Consider the following 24901-nt stretch of genomic DNA (forward strand, 5'->3'; position numbering starts at 1 on the left):
TCCGTTACTTGGTTCTTATCTTATCCTTCTATCATATAATTATCATTTTACATTATTTATTAATGTAGATAAGGATGTTTGGAAATAAAACGCCTGGTCCGATCTCATAGTTGATGATAGACCTTGCCAAAATGTACTTTCTTTATGCTTATGAGTGGGTAAAAGTTTATTCCACTGAGTAACGTTAACTGACCCAACAAAATAAAGTGCTAACGAAATCGATAAGCTTGGAGCTCTCTTATGTAGGCCCATTAGGAACATGCTTATCTTATGGAACTCACTAAACTCGGAAAAAAAAGTTTGGCTCATAATCCGAATATAATAGAATGAACTGAACTAGTAACTGGACGCTTTCATATGTTCTAGAACTAGATTTAAACGGGGGCCCTTAACATTTTTTCACTATATCGTATAATTCAATAGGGGTCACTGTCATTGATTAACCTTAGTTACTTAGACAAAATGAAGAATTAGATGGGGGCACGTTCCCCCGTTCACTGTGTCTGCCACTGAGTTAAATGTAAAAACAGTTTCTCAGTCTGTTACATGGAAACGGAAGCGGATACGTGGAAGTGGAAGTGGGAGTGGAAGCGGAAGCGGAAGCGTATGGAAACGCATAAGCGTGATTTTTAAAAAAAATTAGGAAGCGGATACGTGTTGGAGGCGTACATATATATACATATACATATATATATATATATATATAAAAGAATTTAAAAAAAATCTATAACTAAAAATTATATGATTTAAATTTAAAATAAAGCATTTCTTCATTTCATATTAAAACTGTGAAAATACACATAAATTAAATTTAAAATAAATTATTATATTAATTATTTTTAATACTTTATATTTAATTGACATAATATATTTGAATATATGATTTATCTTTAATAAAAACCTTAATGCATAAAGATAATTTTTAATATTTTTATATTTATATTCTCTCTATTCAATCAAACAAGTAATAAAAGGGGATATCGAGCTTTCTAAACCGTACACGTTAGCATAAAAAACCAGCCAATGAAAAACCTTTAGTTTGTCATTCAATCAGTACAAAAAAACTGAGCCATTTGTCTGGGCTCATATGGCCCATTTCAAACACATCTCTCCATTCTAATCTTCAACGAAAGCGAAGATCAACTCCGCCTCTTCCACTTCGTCGTCACCGTTTCGCATCCCTGAATTTATCATCAACTCTCGATCATTCAATTTTGCTTTTACTCCTTTTATCAGAAGAGACATTATCGTTCCAACTCCTTTTGTTTTTCACGTTATATAAACCCCTTCACCACCAAATCTCTGAAGACGAATCTCAATGATATCTCGGCGTCCGATAAATTGATGTTTTGAATTTTGAATCGTAGCCACTTTGTTCAGATTCTAAGTTTGACGTTAAGATCCGTACAGAACTTCATCAAATATGGTGAACGGACAGAATTGGCGACATGGAATCCCGACACCACCTGCTTCAGCGCCGTCTTGATAATCGTCTGAAAGACATCCGTCTTTCTCTGCAATGGTAATGTGTCTGAAAAACTTAACGGGTCTTTCTGATTATCAGGTATGTTCCCTTCTGTACTGGAAACAACACATGTAACAAATGCTCCGTCTCTCTGGATTGGTTTTGTTAGATAGATTGGAAGATATACTTTGATATGTTATTCCTAATTCAATTTTAGCGTCAGTAGTCTTGGATATATATTAGTAATTTTTTCTTATAAAGCATTGACTGGTGTGTGTGTGTGTATGTGGGACTATTTCACCATGAAAGATTATGCTGTTACACCAGATCCTAATGAGGAGGAAAATGATATCTTTTATTGCTTCACGTTATGATTTAGAGGTATTGCCTTTTTTTAGAACCACTTTTGTTATGAAAGTTTGACTTCTCTAGACGATTTCTTTGTGTTTTATTTAAGTTATAACTTAAAACGCAGTCATGCCATGTAAACGGTGTATTGAAGGTTTGCTCACAATTGCAGGGTAAGGTTTGGTGGTTTAACTCCTGAATCTGAAACTCTGTTGTTTTGTTTGTTTGTTTATCCATAAGCTTTATCTCTTTGGATGTTTAGTGTAATCAGTGGCTCAATAACTGCCTAAAGAAAAGGAACAACGCCACTTTCATACTTCTAATGGTTTTCGTGTTCCTCATGGTTTGTATTGGCTCTCTCAACTACGTAAACAAAAATCTATAGCTCATTCACGTAACAACATTGATTGCCTTTTGTTGCAACAGATAACTATAGAAGGTGGAACAGCCATTGCCATATTTTTCAGATATTTTGTGGCAAAGAAAGGGATGGAAATCTCAAGAGAAGGCTTCATGTAGTGTTCCATTGCTCCAATATCTGTATGCTCTTCACACTTGCTTATTTCTCATGAAATCTAATGCAATTTATCTTGCCTTATGAAGTTTGTAATGTTTTGGGTTCTTACAGGTTTTGTTAACGGCCTAAGTTTCAGCAGCCAAGGGGTAGCTTTTCCTCTTCCATTTGGTTCTCATCAGGAAGGTAACTCTTATACAGTGTCCTATCCATAAAGCTTGCAGAATTACTCTGCTTTATATTTTATTCTTTAACAAGTAGTGTTCAAATACTTCCAGAGGATGAGAACACATTAGCAACGGGGGGAAGGAAATCAGTTTCAAGAAAGCAAATAAGGCGATCACATACTCTCAGATATAGTATTCAGGTGTCAATAGAATTAGAAGAGACTATCCAAAAAGATAGAAGGAGATGAGCGTTCAACTTCTTCCATACTGATCAACAAGCAACCAGGTTTACATATAAGCATAAACCATCGAACCTGATCACTTTAATCTTTAAGCTGGTATCGAGAATGCTGACCTCTGTGGAGGAAGACAGGCTGTTCTATTTTAGTCTAGGAATCTATGGAACCAAACTCAGACAAGACTTTAAAGTCCTTAACTTATGGTATGCTGCCCGAGAAAATAGTGCTTTTGAATGTGTGGACGCATCGGAGATATTAGCTTCTGGTGGAGATATTAGCTTCTAAAATGGTCATTTGTGTCAGTTTCGTCTGGCGAAAGCCAAAAATGACTTTTACCATAGTGAATTTCCACAATTCGAATTGGTAGAAAAAATAAATAATAGGTTGGCCAAGTATATAACTGTATGAAGCTAACAACTATAAACTCTCAATAAGAACTAACTGTATTAATCAACATATACTTCGAAAAATAATTAGATAAAACAAATAAGAGTTACAATTCTTTTAATCAACAAAACTGTTGCCCCTAATGTTTTATTTATAGATAAAAAATTTATGGTTTGAACAAAAAAAAAAAAGAAGATAAACATTTTATGCTTTTTTCAAAACTCACATAGATCAATCAAATTTAAACATTCAATCCAGCAATTTTTTAAAAATAAGCATATAATCTAAAAACACTTTTACTGTAACAAAATACTCACTTTTTCATAGCAAAACAAGATAATAAAATATACATATAGAACTAGCAGGTTGTGCAGTGTCAGTAAAAATAGATATTAGCTGATTTTAAAATTAAAACAAATTTAATTATTTGTAAATTTAAAACTTTTCAGAAAAAAAACAAGATAAGTGAATAACTTAATCACAATTAATTTTTAATTAATTATTTATTCAATCTTTTCACCATTATTTATATTTATGTATTTATTAATATTAAAGATTCTTCTCAAATATTTTTAATTATTTTAAAATTAACATATAATATTTTAATATTTATTAAAATATTACAAATTTAAACTAACATAAAGAAACAAATTAAATATTAAAAGTGTTAAAATTCTTAAAAATCATATATGTCAATATAAAATAGAAATACGCTTTAATGTATTTTAGTTACAAAATTATAGGATGAAAATTATAAATTTATAAGCTGTTTAGAGCTTTTGATTACATTCAGTAAATCACATTACAAAGACTTTTTTAAATTGTTACCTCGAGTCTATTAATAATTTAATATAGTGTTATATGAAATAAATGTGTGTAAAGATCAAGGTTAGAGCATCACCAATCAATGCAATGAATTTTTTTTACAATTTTTTTAAAAAATTCTAATTTACTTCTCGCTATTCCACCGTCTAAAAGTTAAGAATAGTGGAAATATGTTTCTACGGTAACATACAAACGATATTCCAAGGTTGTAATCTTTTTACATATTACCAATGACTAATATATCCGCATGTGTGTAATGAAAACTATTCAAAGTACTTTTATGTAGTAACTAACTAAAAATGGAATCGTTCGTATTGAAATCTACTACAGATTTCACATTTTCATAATAAATAATTATTTACAAATAATAAATGCCAAACAGTTTTAATATTAAAAATAAATGATGGCTTCAAAACTTTAATAATTACTAAATCATTTTTATTAGTCATCAATATTTACAGGTTTCAATATTCAAAATTATTACACATTTATAAAATTATATATTTATATGAAGCAAAGGTTATTTACCTATACTTCGAATAATAATTTAAAAAATCAATCAGATGATCTATAAGAAAATATATAATATACATTAGATAATAGAAGACATTTATATTTTATTAAATATAGAGTTATTTAAATTTTAAGAAAGATTTAAATATGCTTACTAAAAGATTAATAGAAACATCTAATATGTTTAAGATAATATATATATATATATATTAAAATAGAATGTGATGATATTTCAAAGGAACAAAATATAATCTTTCAAAAAAAATAAAGGATATAATATAAACATAAAAAAACCTTTAAAAAAAACTCTAAGGTTTAAGTTATATTTAATACTAAAATTATATAAATTTTATACACAAACAAACCGCGCGTAGCGCGGTAAAATATCTAGTACTATTAAAAAATTTGGATTTTATGTAAATTAAAAACTATAATTTTATATTTTTATGATATAAGATTTTGTGTTTTTTTTTTAAAGAATGAAAGCGTGATTCTAAAACGGAATCATAAGCTTCCAACGTATTTTTAAAGATAATATTTTAGAAGTGTTTTGGAAGCGAGATTCCGTAAGCTTCCACAAGGTTCGTATTCTGATTCCGGTTCGAACCGGGAAGCGGACGTCCGATGAAGTTTCCGTGCAACGTAGCTCTCAGTGAGTCGGCCACTGAGTTAAATGTAAAAACAAACCAAACTGATGAGATAGTAATCGCGTTAACGTTGGTCAACGAACCGGACCTGGTTTGCAGTGTTTCATTGTTCTTTTAATTATTTATTTTAATGAGTTTAGTTGTTAATAATGGAAACTGATTCTTCCTAATGTTTAGGAACTTAATCATCCCACGTTTCCCATTTCATCGTTGTATAGAGATCATGATCCCACAATTGCTTCTTAGTAACTTTTATATATTTAAATCAATGCAAACAACAAAAAGAGGTAGTCATAACTACCCAAAAGAAAAGCGTGTTCTCATTCTCAGAATCAACGATCATTGAGATCTATCCAGCGATTTTTTCTTTTTACCATTTTCTTCTTTTCGGGTTTGTTGATCAAGTTCAACATCCTTTCATTTGTTATGGATTAAAATCTGTAATTCTTCCATTGTTTTTCAGTTTTCAAAAAAAAAAAATTTCATCTTACTTGTCATTTAAAAGAAAAGCAAAAAAAAACAGTTTTATTCTAATAAGGAAACAAGCTTGGTCTGGGTCTTTGAAGTTGTAATGCGTTGAAAGACATCTACTGGCAAGAAGAATCAACATGGAAGAAAGAGAAGCAACTCAAGTCGAGCTTTCCTCAGTTCATCACGAACCTTGAGGACAAGGTTCTTTGACGTCCGGAGTATTGATGAGATAGTAATCGCGTTAACGTTGGTCAACTAACCGGACCTGGTTTGCAGTGTTTCATTGTTCTTTTAATTATTTATTTTAATGAGTTTAGTTGTTAATAATGGAGACTGATTCTTCCTAATGTTTAGGAACTTAATCATCCCACGTTTCCCATTTCATCGTTGTATAGGGATCATGATCCCACAATTGCTTCTTGTAACTTTTATCTATTTAAATCAATGCAAACAACAAAAAGAGGTAGTCATAACTACCCAAAAGAAAAGCGTGTTCTAGTGTGTTCTTAATTTGTTCTTGAACAAATTCTCTTTGATTTGAAGAGAGACCTTAATTGGTATCAAATCACATGTTTCTAGATCAACATTGATATCTCTTGGCAAGGGACCTATCGCAAACTCATCAGCTTGTTTAACTCTTTTTTAACAAGTTCAGAGCTTTTCATCTATTAAGTTTTATTCTGTAATATATTATTCTTTCTCCTTTTTGGCCAACATTAAGAAAAAAAACTATTATGAGTAATTAATCGTCAAAGACAGAAACAAATATCGCCAGCTTGGATGTTATAATAAGACCATGGATATGACCAGATACAAAAACTAAAGGAAGAAAACAAAACACCTTAAAAACATTGAAAAACGCACTCACATTGTCAGAAACCTACATCGAGAAACACACTTCCACACAAACACGCTCATGAAAAACATCATAGAGAAGAGTAATTAAGAAGATGGTTGATGATCATGATCATGATCATAATAATGATCGTGTAGTGTGGGATTGTGGAAGCCCACTCTATGACTCATACGAGCTCGTATCTCTCACTCACATCATCGAACGCCACTTCATGTATCTCCCCTCTCTCTCCGGCGCCAGAAAAGTTTGTTCTTCTCGTACACCGTCAGATTTGAGCGATAAGGCTCATCGCGCAGCCAGCACGGTCGTGGATCTATGCTGTTCCTCTGATTCAACGACGGGTAAATTATTGGGTGGTGTTTTTGGGATGAAATGGTGGAAGAACAAGAAAAACGCAGATGTCGTGGAGGAGGAACACATTAAGAAGAAGACCAAGAAGGTGTTTCATCGAGTTCTATCTAGGTTAAGGATCCCTACAACAAGATCCGGTTCTCTGAAGATGTGATGTTTCTCTCCTTCGTAAGAAAAAGATTAATTATTGTTTGTATAATTTGAAATTTTATCGAATAAACTGTAATGAGAATGTGATTTGAACTTTGTTGCTCCATTGATAAAATGCAGATTTATTGCATTTTTAAAATTGACATTATCATCGTCATATGTACTGAACGTTAGAGCATGTAGGAGTAGGACATGTAAAGTGTGAACTTCTGGATTAACATGCAATCCACGTTTACTTCATAAAATATGAGATGTAACGCTTAGAAGCAGTTACGATACCAGCGGTTACTAACAATAAAAATATTTAAATAATTTCACAATTTTCTTTGCAGTATTTGTAATGCGCAAAACTCAAACAGATAAACGTTACTTGCGTTTACAGCTTGCAATAAAATATTACATTTCAACAATAACAAGGGATGTGCACACACACAAAAAGAAACAATAATAAGGGATTCAACGATTGTAACGTAAAAAACATGCAAGTGAATCTGTGTGTTATATTATAAGAAAAACTTAAGTGAAAAAACATGGAAGATTTTAATAGTTGAGTGTTTATCGTATAGTATTAGTGGTGATTACAAGCTTTGAGACAAGAAAACAACCTTCTCCGTTACTGGTAACCTTCCTCTCACGTAATGTTACTGTTTGCCTGATGATGATGATGACATTTTTAGCAAACTATAGAAATTAATTGTTGGAATCTAGCTAAAAGGAAATGATGTGAATTATTAGCATATATATTAATAAAGGAAATTTAGATCTCGAATCCAAAAGGGAGTGTCAGAAGAAAAATGTGAACTTGAAAGAAAACACAAGTGAATAAAGAAGGACAAAAGATGTGAAGCAATGTGTATATTGGCTCTAGAATATTTCATGGTTTGTCTGACAATAGTCTAAACAAACACATGGTTTATTGACCTAGTCAATGATTTAGTCTTGGAAACTTGGTAATTTCATAATCTGATCAGTGATTATTTTGATGTATTGAGAAACTCGCAAATGGGCTCATTGGTTCAAGTTTATTATGGCCCATATAATACAAGATTTGAACGGAGCCAAAATGCTGCTTTGTGTTCTCGTTTGTATCACTTTTTCTTTTAGCATATAGTTTTAGTTTAACCGTTACAAGATTCCATGTAAAGCAGTAAAGCTCAAGATATTAGTGAGCATCTACAAAAGCTTGATTCCTCTCATCCAATCGGTATAAGTTATGAATTCCATATGTCCTCTTTATCTTTAATATACCAAATATTTTCCAATGCAATATAACAAAAGATTATAAATCTCTTTCCTATTATCAAAGAATTATTCTTGTTAAAATCAAAGTAAGAATGTGTTGTAACGATGGTACAAAAAGATAAGTAAATAATGCTCATTTTTTCGTCTGTGGTTAGTAGTAAAGATAGAGATCACACTAAAGTAAAAGTCACAAAAAAAACAGTCAAAAGAAGCACACCGAAGAAAAATGTGAGTTATATTCCCACAAAGAAATCAGGAAAGTGGGCCTACCATCGGTGGTTCGTTTGGTGTGATATCAGGTCCCACTATATATGTACACATGGGCCACTTTTATTAACGTTTCTTTCTTCTTTGACCTTTAATTTACGAATATTTCCTTTTCTTGCCATCTAATTTATCTTTATCTTTTTTTCTCCATATTGTTGTTATTTTGCTCTAATTTATAAAAATGCTATAAATATTTTTCAAAATTATAGTCTGTCACATCTTTTAACAAAGGCCAAAACCCTGCTTTTCTTTTTACCTCAGTGCTCGCTGACATCGAAGCTAAAAAGAAAAGCTATTACATATACTCTATGGTTGTTATAAAAAGCAAAAGCAAAACTTCTTCCTTTTCTTTATAGTTTGGTTAATTCTTGATTGTGTTGGTGTTGGTCTCTATCTATATGCTGTACATCGTCCACTGAGAAAAAAAGATAAACATATAATAAAAAACTCTAAGAACCATGAAAACATTACTATACGTGTAATAATGTGTATAAGAGTAAACATTTATTTAAAAACCAATGATTTTGTATTTTTTACAACATAATTATTGAAAAACCAAAGTAAGTGGTAAAAACGTACACCAGGTCAGCATAAATGTACAGAGGGCAGAAGATTAGACGGAACTCAGAGTGGATGCTCCGTTTGGTTAGAGTGGGGTTGCGTCACAGCTCGGAAGGGAGAGAGAATAATTGAAACTAGTAGTAATAAAACGCTCACTGTGAAAAACGCAGTCGTTTTAATGAACGCCGTTTATTTATTTATTTCTTTTACCCAAGTGAGTGATTTATTTATTTTTATACTCTTGTCTGCTACCCACCGTGTGAAAAGGAGCGAGAATTGCAGAAACATATTAGCAAAAACCCAGAGAGATTTTTTTCTCCCAACAAGACCAAACTAGAGAGAACAAGTAACCATAAAAGGCAAACAGAGATTCACAAGTTTGCTTACTATTTTTATTTTAATTCCAAAGTTATGATTTTTACTTCTCAGACAGCATTTTCCTCTGTCTTTTTCTCTTTGTGATTTTCTCTTCTTTCTTGGTTCCGAGAAAACCCAAGATACAAAACAGAGGATCTGGTAGCACGAGAGAAGGAAGCTTAAACCCAACCAAAGAAGAAACCTCTGGGCTAAAGGTTCAGTTTTTAGTTTTTAAATTTCTTTGCTTCAAAACTATTTTCCTTTTATACTCATTCTCCTTTTAATTACTCTTTATCAGACGTTTAATTGGAAAGAAAAAAAAAATGGCTGAGTCGACAAAACTAAGACTAGTTCGTTGTCCAAAGTGCGAGAATCTCTTATCAGAGCCTGAAGATTCCCCTTTCTTCCAGTGCGGTGGCTGCTTCACCGTCCTTCGTGGTATAACTTCTGAGCTCCCAATAATTAAGTGCTTATGACTTTGTTGAGTGTGCTTTTTGGTAGAATCAATGTCTGAAGAAATTTATAGTTTTTTTTTTTTTTTGAAACTTTATAAGTTCTTGTTTTGATGTTCTTAAGACAAGAAGAGTTTATCAGCAGCTTCTGTTCTGTCTTTTTTTTTTTTTTTTTTTAATCTCCAAAAATGATGAAACTAGTTCTTTGTTTTGTTTGTTTGCTCTATGTTCCTTACATGTTCCTTTCTCTGGTTTTGTTTTCATTTTTATCTCTTTATGTATTCCTAATGAGACTTTGTGGTTTACTAACATAACAGCCAAAATCAAGGAGCGTGAAGTAGATTCGGTTTCAGACAAGTCCGTGGAAGATAGAGCCAAACCAGTTTCAGTTAACTCCACTAGCTCCCCTGAGAAAGCTAGTCAAACCTCATTATCTGACTCTGATGTTACTACACCAACTTCTCCTTCCCAGCTAAACGTTCCACTTGCCGTTGAGAGTGATCCTTGTTCAAAAACCAAGGCTTTGGATGTCGGTGGTAACAGCTCTACACTAGCTGATAAAGATGACCCTAAATCTCAATCCGGGAGACAAGAACCCGGTTTAGATCGGTTTAGGAAAAGAACAACCAAGAGATGTGACTCTGATAGTGTCATCAACACCAACAACAGATTGTCCACTTCAATGTATCCTCCTCTTTCTGATGAAGGCACTTCTTCTGCTCCTAACTACTTGCCACACTCACAGAGCCGTGAAGCTATCGAGCAGGACAGAGCTGGACTTCTTAGACAGTTGGATAAGCTCAAAGAACAGCTTGTTCAGTCTTGCAACGTCGCTGGCGACAGCAAACCTAAAGAACAGGCTCCTAACAAGGCTCCTCCGGTTCGGTTTTACAGTTCCGGAACAGGTCCTTCTTATTACCATCCTGAACCGCAGTTTCCTTACAACAACAATGACCATCATGGTCTGATGCATCCTTCTTACGGAAGAGGACCATACTTCTCCGGAGGAGGACAGTTTCTTGGCAATAACAACGATCTCTTCCAGCAAAACGGGCCGTTTCATCACTCCTCTTGCACTTGTTACCACTGCTGGAGAGGCTCAGTGATCCCTCACGACGCACCTTACAACGCCGGGTTCTATCCTCCTGAGAGCGTTATGGGTTTCGCTCCTCCACCTCATAACCATAGAGCCTACCCTTCTTCTCGTGCTCCGCCGCTTCATCAGCCTCATGGAAGATGGCCTGTGGACTCTCTTCCGCGTGTTCGTCCTCCTCCTAAGGTTGTGTTATCAGGAGGATCTCGTCATATCCGCCCCTTGGCTGGTGGCGCTCCGTTCATAACGTGTCAGAACTGCTTCGAGCTTCTCCAGCTGCCGAAGAAACCGGAAGCTGGAGGAGGAGGAGGGAAGAAAGAGGTGAAGATGAGATGCGGCGCGTGCTCTTGTTTGATTGACTTGTCTGTTGTCAACAACAAGTTTGTTCTCTCTGCAGCAAACAACACAGGAGAGGCTCAGGCTCGTGTGGCTGCTGCTGCTGCTGATTACACCTCTGATGACTATGATCTTCTCGGCTACGTGTTCCATTCGTTGGATGATGAGCAAGATAAGTCTCAAGACGTGCAGATAGTTCGTTCTCATTCCGCTAGCCTCTCTGAAGACGAGCTTAGCTCGGATAGTCTAACAGCGAAACCGCTTGACTCGCCTCTTCACGAGAACTTTGTTAACTACTCTTCGATCAACCACGAGAGGGCTGGAGCGGGGAGCCGCAGCTTTAGTTCAGAACAGGAGAGGGTGACGCTGAGTAAGACGATGAGACAGAACTCAATGAAGGAGGTTTCTCTTGCGAGTGAGATGGAGGTTTCTTTCAACGACTACAGTGGAGTATCTAAAGATCATCATCACCAGCAAAGATCAAAGAAGAACGGGTTCGCTAGCATTGTGAAGAAGAGCTTCAAGGATTTGACAAAGTCTATTCATAACGATGAAGGGAACAGAAGCAGTGTTTCTATAAATGGACATAGTTTAACAGAACGTATGCTGAGAAAAGCTGAGAAGCAAGCAGGAGCCATTCAGCCAGGAAGCTACTGGTATAATAACATTATTGGACTCTTTATGTTAATAACATTGTGCGACTCTTATATAATGTGTGTTAATTTCTAGGTATGATTATAGAGCTGGATTCTGGGGAGTTATGGGAGGTCCAGGTCTTGGAATAATACCGGTAATTTAACACACATTTTGATAACTGCTTCTTGTCAATGTGTTGTATTGTATCTAAAGCATTGTTGTTGTTGGTGTAGCCATTTATAGAGGAGTTAAACTTCCCAATGCCAGAGAACTGTGCAGGTGGAACAACAGGAGTGTTTGTGAACGGAAGAGAGCTTCACCGTAAGGATTTGGAGTTGCTTGCGGGTAGAGGGCTTCCTCCAGACAGAGATAGGTCATACATTGTGGACATTACCGGTAGAGTTATAGATGAAGACACTGGTGAAGAGCTTGATTGCCTTGGGAAACTTGCCCCAACGTAAGCTTCTTTTTTGGCTTGCTCTTTCTTCTTCACTAAGAAAGATCTATCTGACATATGTTTGGTTTCGTTGGAATGGTGTAGGATTGAGAAGTTGAAGCGTGGGTTTGGGATGAGATGTCCAAAGAGAGCTACTTGAAGGCAGTGATGCTTGCGGAGCAAGGCAACTACAAATTTGTCAAAAAGGAAAGAAGTTATGGAATTTGTCGAGACACTAATTATTAAATATTAGGTTCTTTTCTCCAAAACTAGTTGTGATCTCATGTTGAAATCTGTCAACTTTTAGTATTTGTAGTCTTTTTTTTCTTTTAATGTCAAACAAAGCTTGTCACAATCGATATGGTAGTATTTTATTAAGCAAATGAGGTCCGGTAAATATGTCACTGAATGCTCGCAGATTTTTTTCCGCATTACGCGCTGATTTATATTTTAAATCTGTTAAATTTATCAAAAATATTATGCGATCTTTCTGCATTTTATATTTAAATTCGGAATAAATGTTTTTGTTTAACCATTCTAAAAATGAAATATAGAAACTTGTAGAATGTGTATCATTAACATCGTATGGACGAGGAAGAGAGTTGCCCGGTAAAAGGCATAGGAGTCTTCTATATGGTCAGATTCTCACAGATGTAGTCATCAAAGGTACCAACTAATATAGCAACTTAATATATGGATGATGTTTGTCTCATGATACTGTAACCATAGGTGAGAACGGGACAACAGATGGTCAAGGAAGTAAATGGTGGGATTGGTTTAGAAATGGAGAGCTAAACTATACAAGACCTCATCTCGTTGAGCTCATGAACTCTACTGGTCTTATCATCTCCAACCTCACCTTCTTGAATTTACCTTTTAGGAACTTTTTTTTTTTTTTTTTTTTTTTTTTTTTTTTTGGAACAACCTTTTTGGAACATTCATCCTGTTTATTGCATGCCAGGTTACACTTAATCTAATGCTATTTGTTTTCAGCTAATCTTGTGTTCTTATATGGATTTTTTTTTTGGTTGTCTGAACAGAGATGTTGTTGTAAAGAATCTCACAATCTTTGCTTCTCTCGACTCTCCAAACACAGATGGAGTTGATCCAGGTGAGTTCCTGATGAATCTTAATTAGAATAACTAGAGACTTTTTCCCGGGCGTAGTTTCTTTCCATATTTTTAATTAAATTAAGATAAAAAAAATTGTATTTGAGTTTATATATTTTTATGATGTAAATTATTAGAGAAATTATAATTTTGTATTATTTTTGGTGACTACAATTTTCAATAGCAGAAAAACCATATAAACTGGTAATTAAGTTAAAAATAGTATTAGTTAAAATTCAGTTATTCTCTTACCTTGTTTATTTAAATGTTGGTCGGTTTCTTTCCATATATTTTAATTAACTTGGGATCTTTTTAAAAGATTGTATTTGATTTTATAAATATTTATGATGTAAGTTATTATAAAATTGTAACTTTGTATTATTTTTGGTGACTACAATTTTGAAATTATTAAAAAAAAAATTTCTTTTAATAGCAGAAAAACATTATAAACTGGTATTAAGTTAAAGTAGTATTACTGTTGTCCAAAAAAAAGGTTAAAATAGTATTTCATCTGTTTCTTTTTATATGATGTTTTAGCATAAACACATAAATTAAGAAACCCGGGTATTCACGCATGAAAATTGTCTTATGTATGCTTGACTTCGGTTGCCCGTTTTCTGAGTTAGAGTTCAATCCTTACCATGGGCACATTTTCAGGAAGTAATGTAGTAAACATTCGAATTTTAAAAATATACTTTTGTAAAAACACTCAATTACAACAAAAAGTAGTAAAAAATAACTAATCTTTGCTATTCTTAACGAATAAGACAAAGACTATACATTATTTTTTTTCATATTTAATCAATTGCTTTAACAGTTTTTCATAGAAAGTCTCAAAACATCGTACAAATTGAAACAAAAATATTTTTTAAAACATTATACAAAAAAACGGAGAGAGTATCAGTTAAAATTCATTTTTTCTCTTATTTTGTTTATTTAATTTTGATAAATTATGGTTAAATTAACGTAAAATCAAATTTTGTTTTTGATGTTAAAATCAACCAATAGGCGAAATGAAGAGCAACTAAAATCTTGTGATGTACATTAAAAAAAACTCTAGTCAAATACTTTTGTTTCCATGCAACAAAACAAATTTAAAATAAAATATCAAAGCATAATAATATTCTCTAAGAGATATTTGCGTATTTTTCTCTATGAAATTCCAAATAAATTATTTGATTTTTAAAAAACTTGACATTTTATTCTCAGTCAAGTTAATCAAGCATATTATAAATCTATTAGACAGAAAAGATAATTTCTTAGTTCAAAGCTATCCATAAGGGAATACATAGTGATAGAGTCTATTTCTCACTTTCACAAACATGACGTTTTTCAAATAATTTTTCATTTTAACTTATAGTTGGAGCTAAAATCAGTCTCATTAATTTGAGGGCCTCAAAACTCTTACCAAAACAAATATTTTTTTTGTCTTTTTTTCTTTGTGAACTTTGTCTCTTATTCTTTGTTTGACATATACTTACCATCTCTATTTTTAAATTAATGTTGTTTTTATTTAAAATTTGTCAACAATTTCCATTTTTATGATATCTTTCGTATTAGGAAGATATATTTGCATTGTCAAAAATAAAAAGGATAAATGTTCTCTCAAAAATATTAGGTTTATGTTATTATCACGTAATTTCCAATAGTTCATTTAGAACCAATTCTGAGAACCAATGGAAGAATTTATTTCTAAATTTTAAAGATATAAGTTGTATGACTTTCAAAATTTCAAAAAATACTATTGAAATTAATTTTAAAATGTTTATGACTCTGTAAACTCAGTTCTCTGATTAACTGAATTAATGATGTATTTCAAATATCAGTTAAAAATACAAAAAGACAATCCACACTATTTATAATAGTAATGCACGTACTACATGTCAAAGCTCATCATCATACATTTTTCTTTAAGAAGATGAACCTTTTATTTTCTTATTAGCAGTATGTGTTTATTCTGCTATTGCTCATGAATCCATTTAATGTTTGTCAAAATTCCAACACATATTTTTGGAGGAGTTATGTTGCGTTTAGCACCCAATGATCAAATAGCAAACCTTGAATATACGCAAGCAAGGTGTAAACCATATAAATTTTTTTTTTTGGAAAGAAATACAAAACGAAAAGAAAATGCGCCTCAGAGGTAGAAAATAATTAACTTTACCATGAATACATATTTTCCATGGTTGTTTTTCATTTATACGAATTTGCATTTTAGTTAGTGGGGCTGTGGGGGTGGACAATTCTTTTTGCCTATCAAATTTATCCAGTGACAATGAAGTAACAAACTTATTTCCAATTAACTATTCACTACAAGAATTCATTGAAATAGCTAAGGACTACCTAAGAAATTTTCGTAGCCAAAATTATTAGCTACAAAAATGGCGAAAGATGGCAACGAAACATAAAATGTTACCTTTGTAGCTAATTCTGTAGCAAATATGTAGCAATCCGTAGCTATATAGCTACGGATAGATTTTGTAGATGTTTTGTAGCTAAATAGCTACCAATAGCTAGAGATAAGTTGTTGCAAAAATAAAAATATATGTAACAACAAGTATCTACAAATTATGTTATAACTATAAATATAAACCGTAAACATAAACTCTAAATTTTAAATTTTAAATCTTAAATCATGAATCATATTTTTTTACCCTAAACTATAAACTCTAAAACTTAAATCATAAATCATAGATCATAAACTCTAAGCTATAAACCCTAAATCATAACCCTAAATTGTATGCTCTAACCACCAATCCATCGTATATATGGGATACCGTAACAACAATATTGACATTGTCACTAAGGAATATATGTAAATTTGTATCATCGCAATTTTTTAGAGTTTTATTATAATGAAGTTATGATAAAACTATATAAATAATTAATCAGAATATAGCTATATATTTGGTTCACCATAATGCAGTTCACTAATAGAGATTTTATTTGAAAGTTATCGTCACTTATTTATTTTAATCTCTCTGCTGAACTTTTTTGGCCAAAATTTTCAATCTCCCCCCCCCCCCAACTTTTTTCTTTGCCAAATTTTCCTTTCCCTCTTCTCATTTTCAATCTGCCTCTCTCCATATCTCACTCCCCCTTGGCAACTGAGAAACATAGTACCCAGCCTCTTCTCTCCATGGCTTCTTCATATCCTTCGCTGCAGAGAAGCAACTCGTCCCAAGGTACGATTCTTCTTTAATTTTTCCTTTTAATTCTTCTTCATCTTCCTCTTTAATAATTCAAAATCGATTTAGGGTTATATATAAATTAAATTATTTACTTGTTTGCAATCATTTATATAAAGCCACGGGAGATAAAAAAGTTATCTTGAGAATACTGGCATTTCATCAGCCATAATGTCTTCGAGGAGAGGGTTGATTCTCAGCGACGGGAGCACTTGGAGCAGATCCAGCAGTATAACAATTGCAACAACAACAACACGTGATTCTGATTACAGACAGGATAATAGCAAAAACATCAGCTATTTCACATCAGTGTTCAAATTGGCTAAAGAAAAAGCAAGCAACATCAAATGGGTACATCTCAACATCAAAGAACTGTATCATTGTAGCTATCTAATGAAAATAGCTTATGCATAGGATATATGCATAAGATAATATATCTCAACACATTCCTATCAAATTTGTTAACAGCTTTCAGTCAACCAACCAACACAAATGGATGGAAAACTAAAAAGGAAACATAAGCAATTATATGTTAGTACAAAAAATTACCCAAGATGTGAAGGAAGACTAAATCCATTTTAATGAGTGAACCTGGAACAAATAAAGTCAAAACAACTTTGTACAGGATAAGGTAGAACACCTAGAACATATAAAAGTATGTTTGATGAAAGACAAAAATATTAGAGTGAAAGCAAAACAGTCCTCAAACCCATCATTTTTCATGGTTCCAACTTCCATTCTTGTGTGAGTCAGCTATATGACTCATATGGTTAGCTTGTGTTTTCTAGTCTTCATCATTCTCAAACTGCTTAAAACACGCTGCAACACAAAATCGATACAAAATAAAAAAACAATCACGTAAAATGGTTACGTGTGGAAAATATACTAATGAGAAAAGACGAACAACCTCGATGAAATCACGAGAAACGTTAACCAAAGTCGGTAAAGCTCTTGTACCGGCTTGAACATCAGCTTCAACTTTCAAATTCTCGAACCGGACTTCAATCTTGGGAACTTCCATACCAACTCTACAATGAATATTTTTAACATTAATAAAAAAGAAAACCTAAACATAGAAACAGAGAATCAAAAAAGATATCTATCGAGTTGTTTCTTGATAGCGGAGAGAAGCTTGTAATTATCCTGATCGCTAGTGGCAAGAGCTTGACGAACAACCATCTCACGATCCGAACGATCAAGCTTCCTTACGTCAATCGTCTGCACGACGTTCCCGTCTGCGTAACCAGAAGTTTGCGACCGATGCAGAGTCGCTAAATGGCTCCCTTGTCTCTGCGACGGTAACCGTCGGATCGCAGCCCATCTCAGATCTTCTTCATCCTGCTCCTCTGTCTCAGCATTCAACGGCCGCGCAAACGATTTTCCTCCCGTCTCGACGTCGATGTCGAAATACTCACTCCCATTGGAAGCAGCTACCATTGATTATTCTCTTCTTCTTCTCCGAGGTCGATCAAGATTTTGTTTTCTTCTTCTGCGATCTCTGAGAGATATTTTTCTGTTTATTTTGAGGTACGATGTTAAAACGTCACAAACTCAAATTAAAAATCAAACCCCCAAAGTTTCACTCCCTTCTCAAATTCGCCCCAACACTTTCTCCCTTGTCCTAGCAACTCAAGGAAGACTGATCAAGCGAGGATCAACCTCCGCCCTAGCCACACCTCCCGGCGCCTCCTTCGCCACCTCAACCTCACCTTTCCCAACCTCCACCGCCATGTCATCACCACCACCACCCCCGATCTTCTCCTCATCGTAATTAAGATCGCCTTCGTCCATCGCCGACGGATCCGGCTGCATCTCGTAATCCTCCATCCGAGCTGCCCCCTCCCACGTGTACTTCCCGCCGTGACCTGACTTCGGCGGCGGACGCCTGATCTGAGTCCCGTCGGAAGGGTGCCTTTCCATCCTTTGGACGCCTTTCTCCATCAGCTTCTTCTCGACTTGATTGATCGTGTCAGGGTTTCGAGTCTTTAGCTCGAGTTTATCGACAGCTTTCCGACATTCCTCGTCCCGGTGCTCAGATCGTAGATCAGATCGTGAAATGGAATCGAAGAAGAGGAAGAGGAAAGGGTTTCACGAACCATCTACGAAATTAGGGTTTGGAGAAAATGAGGAAGAGGGATCTAGCGTCGGTGAGGTGAAGGTTAGGATGCTTTCCATAGGTGGGATTGCTGGGCTACTAAGATTATCTTGACAGATCAGAAGTTATTCGATGCCCAATATCCAAAATCAGTTATGACGTGGCAAAACGTTATAACATGATTGGTTGATTTTTTGTACCTACGTGGACAGTCTGACTACTCCTCATATATCCATTTTAGTATTAGTTAGATAACTTTTACTATTTTAATTTTTTTTTATGGCGGGCAACGTCTCCATATTTTATTAACTTTTACTATTTTAATTAGGATTAGATTTTCTTAGTTTTTTTTTAGGTTTTTATATACCACAATTGCTATTATTAGAATACTAAAGCGACACAAATTTATTGTGTTATTACTAGAATAACTCATATTTTTCAAAAACTATTAGAATATTTTTCTGGTCGAAGTTACTATTTTTCATAGTTATATAAAACGGAATTACAAAAGTGCCCTTAATAATTGATCGTTAACAGACTTTAAAAAAAAAAAAAAAATCTGTGGGATATTAAGTCTGCTAACTAAATCGGTTTAGAAAATAAAATATGTCAAAAGAGGGGTGTCAGATCTTGTATATGTTTGGGCCTTGACTTGTTTTGATTGGGTGGTTTACAGGAAATTTGGGGAAGGATGAGGCGCTACAACACCACCACCTTTGATTTTGGAAAATATTTTGAGTCTCGGGCGAAATATAGAGCACGAAACGCGTTTGAGGTAAAGAAAAACTCTGATTATTCGTGGAATTGACGGATTTAGATTGGTTAATGAAACCTTGGGCCTATATTGGAATTGATTGATTTAAACCTTGGGCCTATATTGTTCAAACCTAAGGCTAGAAGCTGGAGAGTCTCTGTCTAGAGCAATTCGAAGTGCAAGAGAGTGGCAAAATGGACAGATTAAAGTGAAGCAGAAGAGAAGAAGTAAACTCCATAACCCAATTGCTGATACATGAACCATCCTTGGAACAGATGCGGCGTGGAATGCAGGCACAGGACAGGCGGGTTTAGGATGGGTTTTGACACAAACTGAAGCAACATCTAGTTTCTCTAAGATTGCAAAAAAAGTACCTTCCCCTTTGATGGCTGAAGGCTTGGCTCTCCGAGAAGCTCTACAGAAGAGGAAGGACTTGGGTATCAAGACTTTAAACGTGGAATCAGATTCCAAAAACCTCATCAACAGCATCCTCAACGACAACACAATCTCTGAGCTTTATGGGATAGTGGCTGATATTTTACTTCTATCTGGTTGTTTTGATTTTGTATCCTTTAGATGGATCTCTAGAGAAGCAAACTATGCAGTCGATTTAGTTGCAAAAACAGAGCTTTGGTGTTAATGAGGCCTTTATGACCTCCACCTATCTATGGATGAATGAATGAATGTGTGTTTCAAAAAAACACTTAAAAAAAAAAAAAATCTGAACCTTAGTCGTTTGTAAAAGAATCAAAAATCTATTTTCACATGACATGAGAAGCTGCAACGACGATTTGGTACATATATGAATGGCCGTGGATGTTATAAAGAGATCTAGTTTTGTAGGAGAATTTCTAGTTTTTAGTTGCTAGAAAATAAATCGAGGATCATAAGCTGATTCACGATCCAAAACAACTAAAGAAAAAAAAATACAATTAAATATCCAAGACATATCTTGAGAACAAGAAGATAAAAGGGGACAATTAAAGCGCAAGCAGGCGATGAAGAATATATATATAGTATAGTCAAAACAACAGTCTGGAGACCTCAATGAGACTCGCATCGATCAACATGTTGGAGGTCTTTAAAGCATCATCGATTCGACCAGCATTGAGATAAGCAGCGATCATTGTTTTGAAAACGGCAACGTCAACGACGCCGAAACCAAGACCAAGTGAAAGAGCAAAGAGGGACTCAGCTTCCGACAACATGCCGTTTTCGCAACACCTTGTGATAATTTATCTGTCGTCTAAGAAGTTGTTCTTGGCTCTGGCCTTGTTGTAGGTATCGATTGCCTGGCTACAACGACCCATATCAAAACACTCGCCCACCATAATCTTAACCGTGCCAGAGTCTAAGGGTCGGCTACTTATCCCACTTTGACTTTGATCAAACATGTCATGGTACAGAGCCCAAGCATGAGTTTTTTTACAGTACTTGAGCAAGATTTTCAAAAGGGCGTTGCCAGTGTCCGGCGGGAGGTTGTTGTTTGCTACCCCAACACAAGGCTCGTAGCACTTCATAGCTTCCATCTCTTTACCTTGCTTGAACCAGTACTCCATGAATGTCGCCATGAGGAGAGCCAGTCTTTGTTCATATTCTAAAGAGAGAGAATCAGGTTTATGCCAGGAGGAGGAAAGTGCAAAAGCAGACCAAGCCCGTTTGAACTCGTCCAAGACAAGATTGGCCTTGTCCAAATTCCCAAGGTCCAAAAACCCTCGAATCAGATTGTTGAACGCCACGTGATCAGGCCGCCGGTACGGTAATTCCCAGGCCTTAAGCAATGCTTCGGCTTGGTCCAGTCGACCGGATTGAAACTAACCCTTTGGTCAAGACCCTGAGAGTATCGTCGTTTGGGTAGCCGCGGTATTTGATGGATCGGTGGAAATCAAGAGCTTCGTCAACAAGACCTTGTTGGAAACGAGACTCGATGATGCAGTTGCAGCAGCGGTTGGTGGGTATAAGCTTATGCTTGTTGAAGAAGAAATCGTAGAGATCGTACGCGTCCTTGTGCCTTTTATTCCGAAACATGCTTCCGATGATTGTTTCACATGTACAAAATAATATTCTCAATTTCTTCCTTAAATAAAAACTACATAATTACCTAATATGATTAACATATATATGACAATTAGTGAATATGAATAATACATATTCGATAACAATTTTTGTATCATTTTTTTTTTGTTTTATATTATAAAAAAAATTAAACAATCACATTAATCATATAATAAAAAATTAAGTTTTTTCTTATATGTTATAAACAACTATGAATTACTAAAAATGGTAAAAGTCTCACATTCAAAATTTTGTGATCAATGGTTTAACTTTTTTTGTTCAAACAAGATACAAATGATCATAAATCGTATGAATATGAAGTCTCATTGATAGATATTTTTATTATATATATAGTAATATCATTTAAATGAAATTATATACTATATAAAATGTACAAATATGTTCATTTCAAAATTTTCATTGTAAAATTATTGAAATAATAATATTTTAATTTTAAGTTTTATTGATAAATCACACATTAAAATTTTAATGATTAACAATTTAAATTTTTGTTACAAAAAATATACAAATGTTAATAAAATCATATGAGTAGAAATTGTCAATAATAATTTATACGAAAATATACTATGTATATCTATGTCAATATTACTAAATTTTAATTATATACCATATAAAGTAAATACAATGATTTTTTGATCTATTTACCAAAAACACGATTATTAATAACAAAAGGTATTGATTTTGATTTATGTGTTTACTCTAATGTATATATTTTTATGTATACAAATTATTATTTAAATAGGTGGTTTCTAATATGTTATTTGATCCTGAAAATCCTAGAAATACACTTGTTCGAATCGAAGTGATTTTTAATATTGGAAACACTATATATTATCTTATACAATAAATGAGAGTTGTCTCTCTCCTTCTTCCTCCACATCATCGTTTTAGTATGGGCAAAATTGGACACGTGGCAGGTGATTTTTTTTGGTTCACTCTTTCTTTTTTTTACGTTTTGAGTGTTGGGCCTCTTATTTTGTCTTTTGTTATTATAGTTTTCTGGATTTTGGGCTTTTACAAGACGTTTTTGTTCAGACCAATCACGTGTAGGGTTTCATTATCTTCTTAACTTTAACATTCATAGCTCAGCAAGTCAGCATCCTTGCTAAGCCGTCGATCAACTCACTATAACGTATCTCATTTGCATTAAAACTTACTTTAATCCGAGTTTTAACGTGATTACCCCCACCTCCTACTCTCAAAACATTCAATTGGACTCATCGTCTCCCAATTAAACCGACGGGGGCTCCGACTATAAATCTCCTAGCGATGACAGCACAACTTCACCAAATCGAGAAGAACGAGGACCAGTCTCCAAGGTCTTCCGATCCGTTCACCCTCTCGATCACTCTCTAACTTTCGTTATCATCTCCTTGCTACTTTCGATTTCAAAATTTTAGTGTTTTTTCTTTGTTTTTTATGTGGGATAGTGTTGGAGATCAAGAGATCAAAGGATTGATCTTTTGATTTTAACACGATTATAATTTTATGTGCAGGAAGATGACAGGCTTAAGAGTATGTGATCAGTGATGCTACTGCGATTGTCCAGACAAGTTTATAGCATCGTATAATATCGTGGACGGTACTGTATACCAGGCTCCACAGCGTTGTAGTGTCTTTGCAGCTCGAGTTGTATGTTTCTTCATCTTTTCTATTTACGTTCATGTGTTGCTTAGAGGGCTGAGACGCAAACAGTTTTTTTTTGTTGCTGCTAAAGTGTTTTTTTTTTGTTTTCTTCTCTTTCTCCTTTAAGGTTGGCTGTTTATAATATTTAGAAGGCTTTCTCTGCAGGTGCATTAAAGTAGGAGACCATTAGGCAGGGTAAGATTCTGTTTTCTTCAATAAGTTGGTTCTGTCTCAGTTTCATGTGATGTAAATATTTTTGCTACTAATAGTTAGTTTCAAAGTTTGTTGCGAGCTTGACTAGCTATGTCCATAAGACTGGACTGAGAAGTATATGTTTTTTTTTGTATGAACTGCATGTAGATGCAAATGTAAAAATTCTTTTAAATTAACTTAGGAAGCTCATAGCTGAACATATTTAATTTATCAAGTACTTTAGTATCTGTTGTTCTTTGTTGTGATTAACTTCATCGATCTTATGATATGATCTATGGTTTTCAGTTGATGCCAAAAACCAGAATGAGCCTTCTGAGACAAAGCCCCCAATAATACACAATCTTTCACACCACTTCTCTTTCGGTAAGTATCTCCAATATAAATTATTTTTTTTCCTCAGTTGGGTTTTGTGGGATTGCTCTGTGACAGAGGAATTGAATTTGATGTTCTTAGATTCATCAAAAGATGTCTTCATAGAAAACATGAAGCAACACACCTTATATAAGAAAAAAACGGAATTGAACAGTATATATGTCGAAGAAGTCAAGACTTCTTTGAGCAACGCGTTTCTTCAGGCCGATCTTGCTTTAGCAAAGGACTGCAACAAAGGCTCTTTTCTCAGGTTTTTCTTCTGGTACCTGGTACCTCGGCTCTTGCTGCCCTTATTTTTGGAAGGTATTTTTGTTAGCTTCGACCAAACTCGTCTTCAGAATCACTAAGATTTGATCTTAAGTGTAGGTTTGTGTGCTCATGATTGTTGTTCTGTTTCTGAACCAGACACTTAATGGTTGCAAATGCAGGAGATGGCAGAGCTGTTCTCCGTAGGAATGGTGAAGCCATAGACATGTCTCAAGACCACAAACCCATCTACTTACCGTAAAGAAGAAAGTCGAAGGAAGTGGCGGCTTTGACGATGCCAGTTACTTAAATGGCATAGCGATTAGGACATGAAACTATCACGAGGGTCATGATATCCACTCATAGAAGAGCCAGGAGATCAAAAAGATACATGTAATAGAGGAAGACAAGTTTCTGATAATGGGATGCGATAATTCAAAAGGTTTTTGTATCGTTAGGTGTGAATTACGTCGTCACCATGACCCGATAAAGCTTGCTTTGAGGTCTTTAAGGCTAGATAAGTTTGCTAACCTAACAGTGGTTGTTTAATTCTTGTCGGCTGATGACATGGCGATGGTCGCTCCTCTGGTGGAGGATCAAGTTTGACGGCATAAGCTTCTCAGAGATTGAGGGCCTTATTTGACGGTTGAATGAAAAGATAGTAACATTCCCTTTTGTGTTCTTGGCTGAGCTTTTTCTTTTTGTTGTATATTTGGTGTCTGTATGTAACTTCCAGTGTCTACATGCCCCAGTTTTGTGTAAGCGGTTATGTGTTCATGAATGGATTGAAAGTTTTTATATGTACATGCTTCATTTAGCTTATATAACTCCATGGATTCCAGTTTATGAAAACAAACTAGATTTGTATGCTTGGTCGCTAACTACATGCATATCCAATTTGTATGCTTG

At 34.4% G+C, this 24901-nt stretch overlaps 3 protein-coding genes, 1 long non-coding RNA gene and 1 pseudogene across 5 annotated transcripts; 3 read left to right on the forward strand and 2 right to left on the reverse strand.

Moving 5' to 3' along the window:
* Positions 1 to 6352: 6352 nt before the first annotated feature.
* On the forward strand, positions 6353 to 7209 carry LOC106310878. The gene has a single exon (XM_013748114.1). It carries the CDS (start codon positions 6527 to 6529, stop codon positions 6935 to 6937), a length of 411 nt encoding a protein of 136 aa, XP_013603568.1. The 5' UTR covers positions 6353 to 6526; the 3' UTR covers positions 6938 to 7209.
* A 2032-nt stretch (positions 7210 to 9241) lies between these two features.
* On the forward strand, positions 9242 to 12715 carry LOC106312313 (uncharacterized protein At5g05190). Its single transcript, XM_013749790.1, has 6 exons — positions 9242 to 9575; positions 9659 to 9798; positions 10130 to 11897; positions 11971 to 12031; positions 12111 to 12334; positions 12419 to 12715. Exons 2-6 carry the CDS (start codon positions 9684 to 9686, stop codon positions 12471 to 12473), a joined length of 2223 nt encoding a protein of 740 aa, XP_013605244.1. The 5' UTR covers positions 9242 to 9575; positions 9659 to 9683; the 3' UTR covers positions 12474 to 12715.
* A 4449-nt stretch (positions 12716 to 17164) lies between these two features.
* On the reverse strand, positions 17165 to 18698 carry LOC106309221 (the record flags this gene model as incomplete). Its single annotated transcript, XM_013746278.1, has 2 exons — positions 17165 to 17429; positions 17518 to 18698. A coding segment is annotated over one exon (459 nt), but the record flags the coding sequence as incomplete, so codon positions are not given.
* A 1783-nt stretch (positions 18699 to 20481) lies between these two features.
* On the reverse strand, positions 20482 to 21508 carry LOC106309222 (annotated as a pseudogene).
* A 1115-nt stretch (positions 21509 to 22623) lies between these two features.
* LOC106310080 lies at positions 22624 to 24821 on the forward strand. 2 transcript variants are annotated; one of them, XR_001263676.1, is made up of 6 exons: positions 22624 to 22854; positions 23032 to 23167; positions 23289 to 23356; positions 23660 to 23737; positions 23828 to 24049; positions 24152 to 24821. It is a non-coding gene; the product is annotated as an uncharacterized LOC106310080 (long non-coding RNA). The 2 variants fall into 2 exon arrangements; XR_001263675.1 differs by having other exon boundaries at positions 24175 to 24821.
* Positions 24822 to 24901: the final 80 nt, after the last annotated feature.

This window comes from Brassica oleracea, chromosome C8 (genome assembly GCF_000695525.1).
Source record: "Brassica oleracea var. oleracea cultivar TO1000 chromosome C8, BOL, whole genome shotgun sequence".
NCBI classification, from domain to species: Eukaryota; Viridiplantae; Streptophyta; class Magnoliopsida; order Brassicales; family Brassicaceae; genus Brassica; species Brassica oleracea.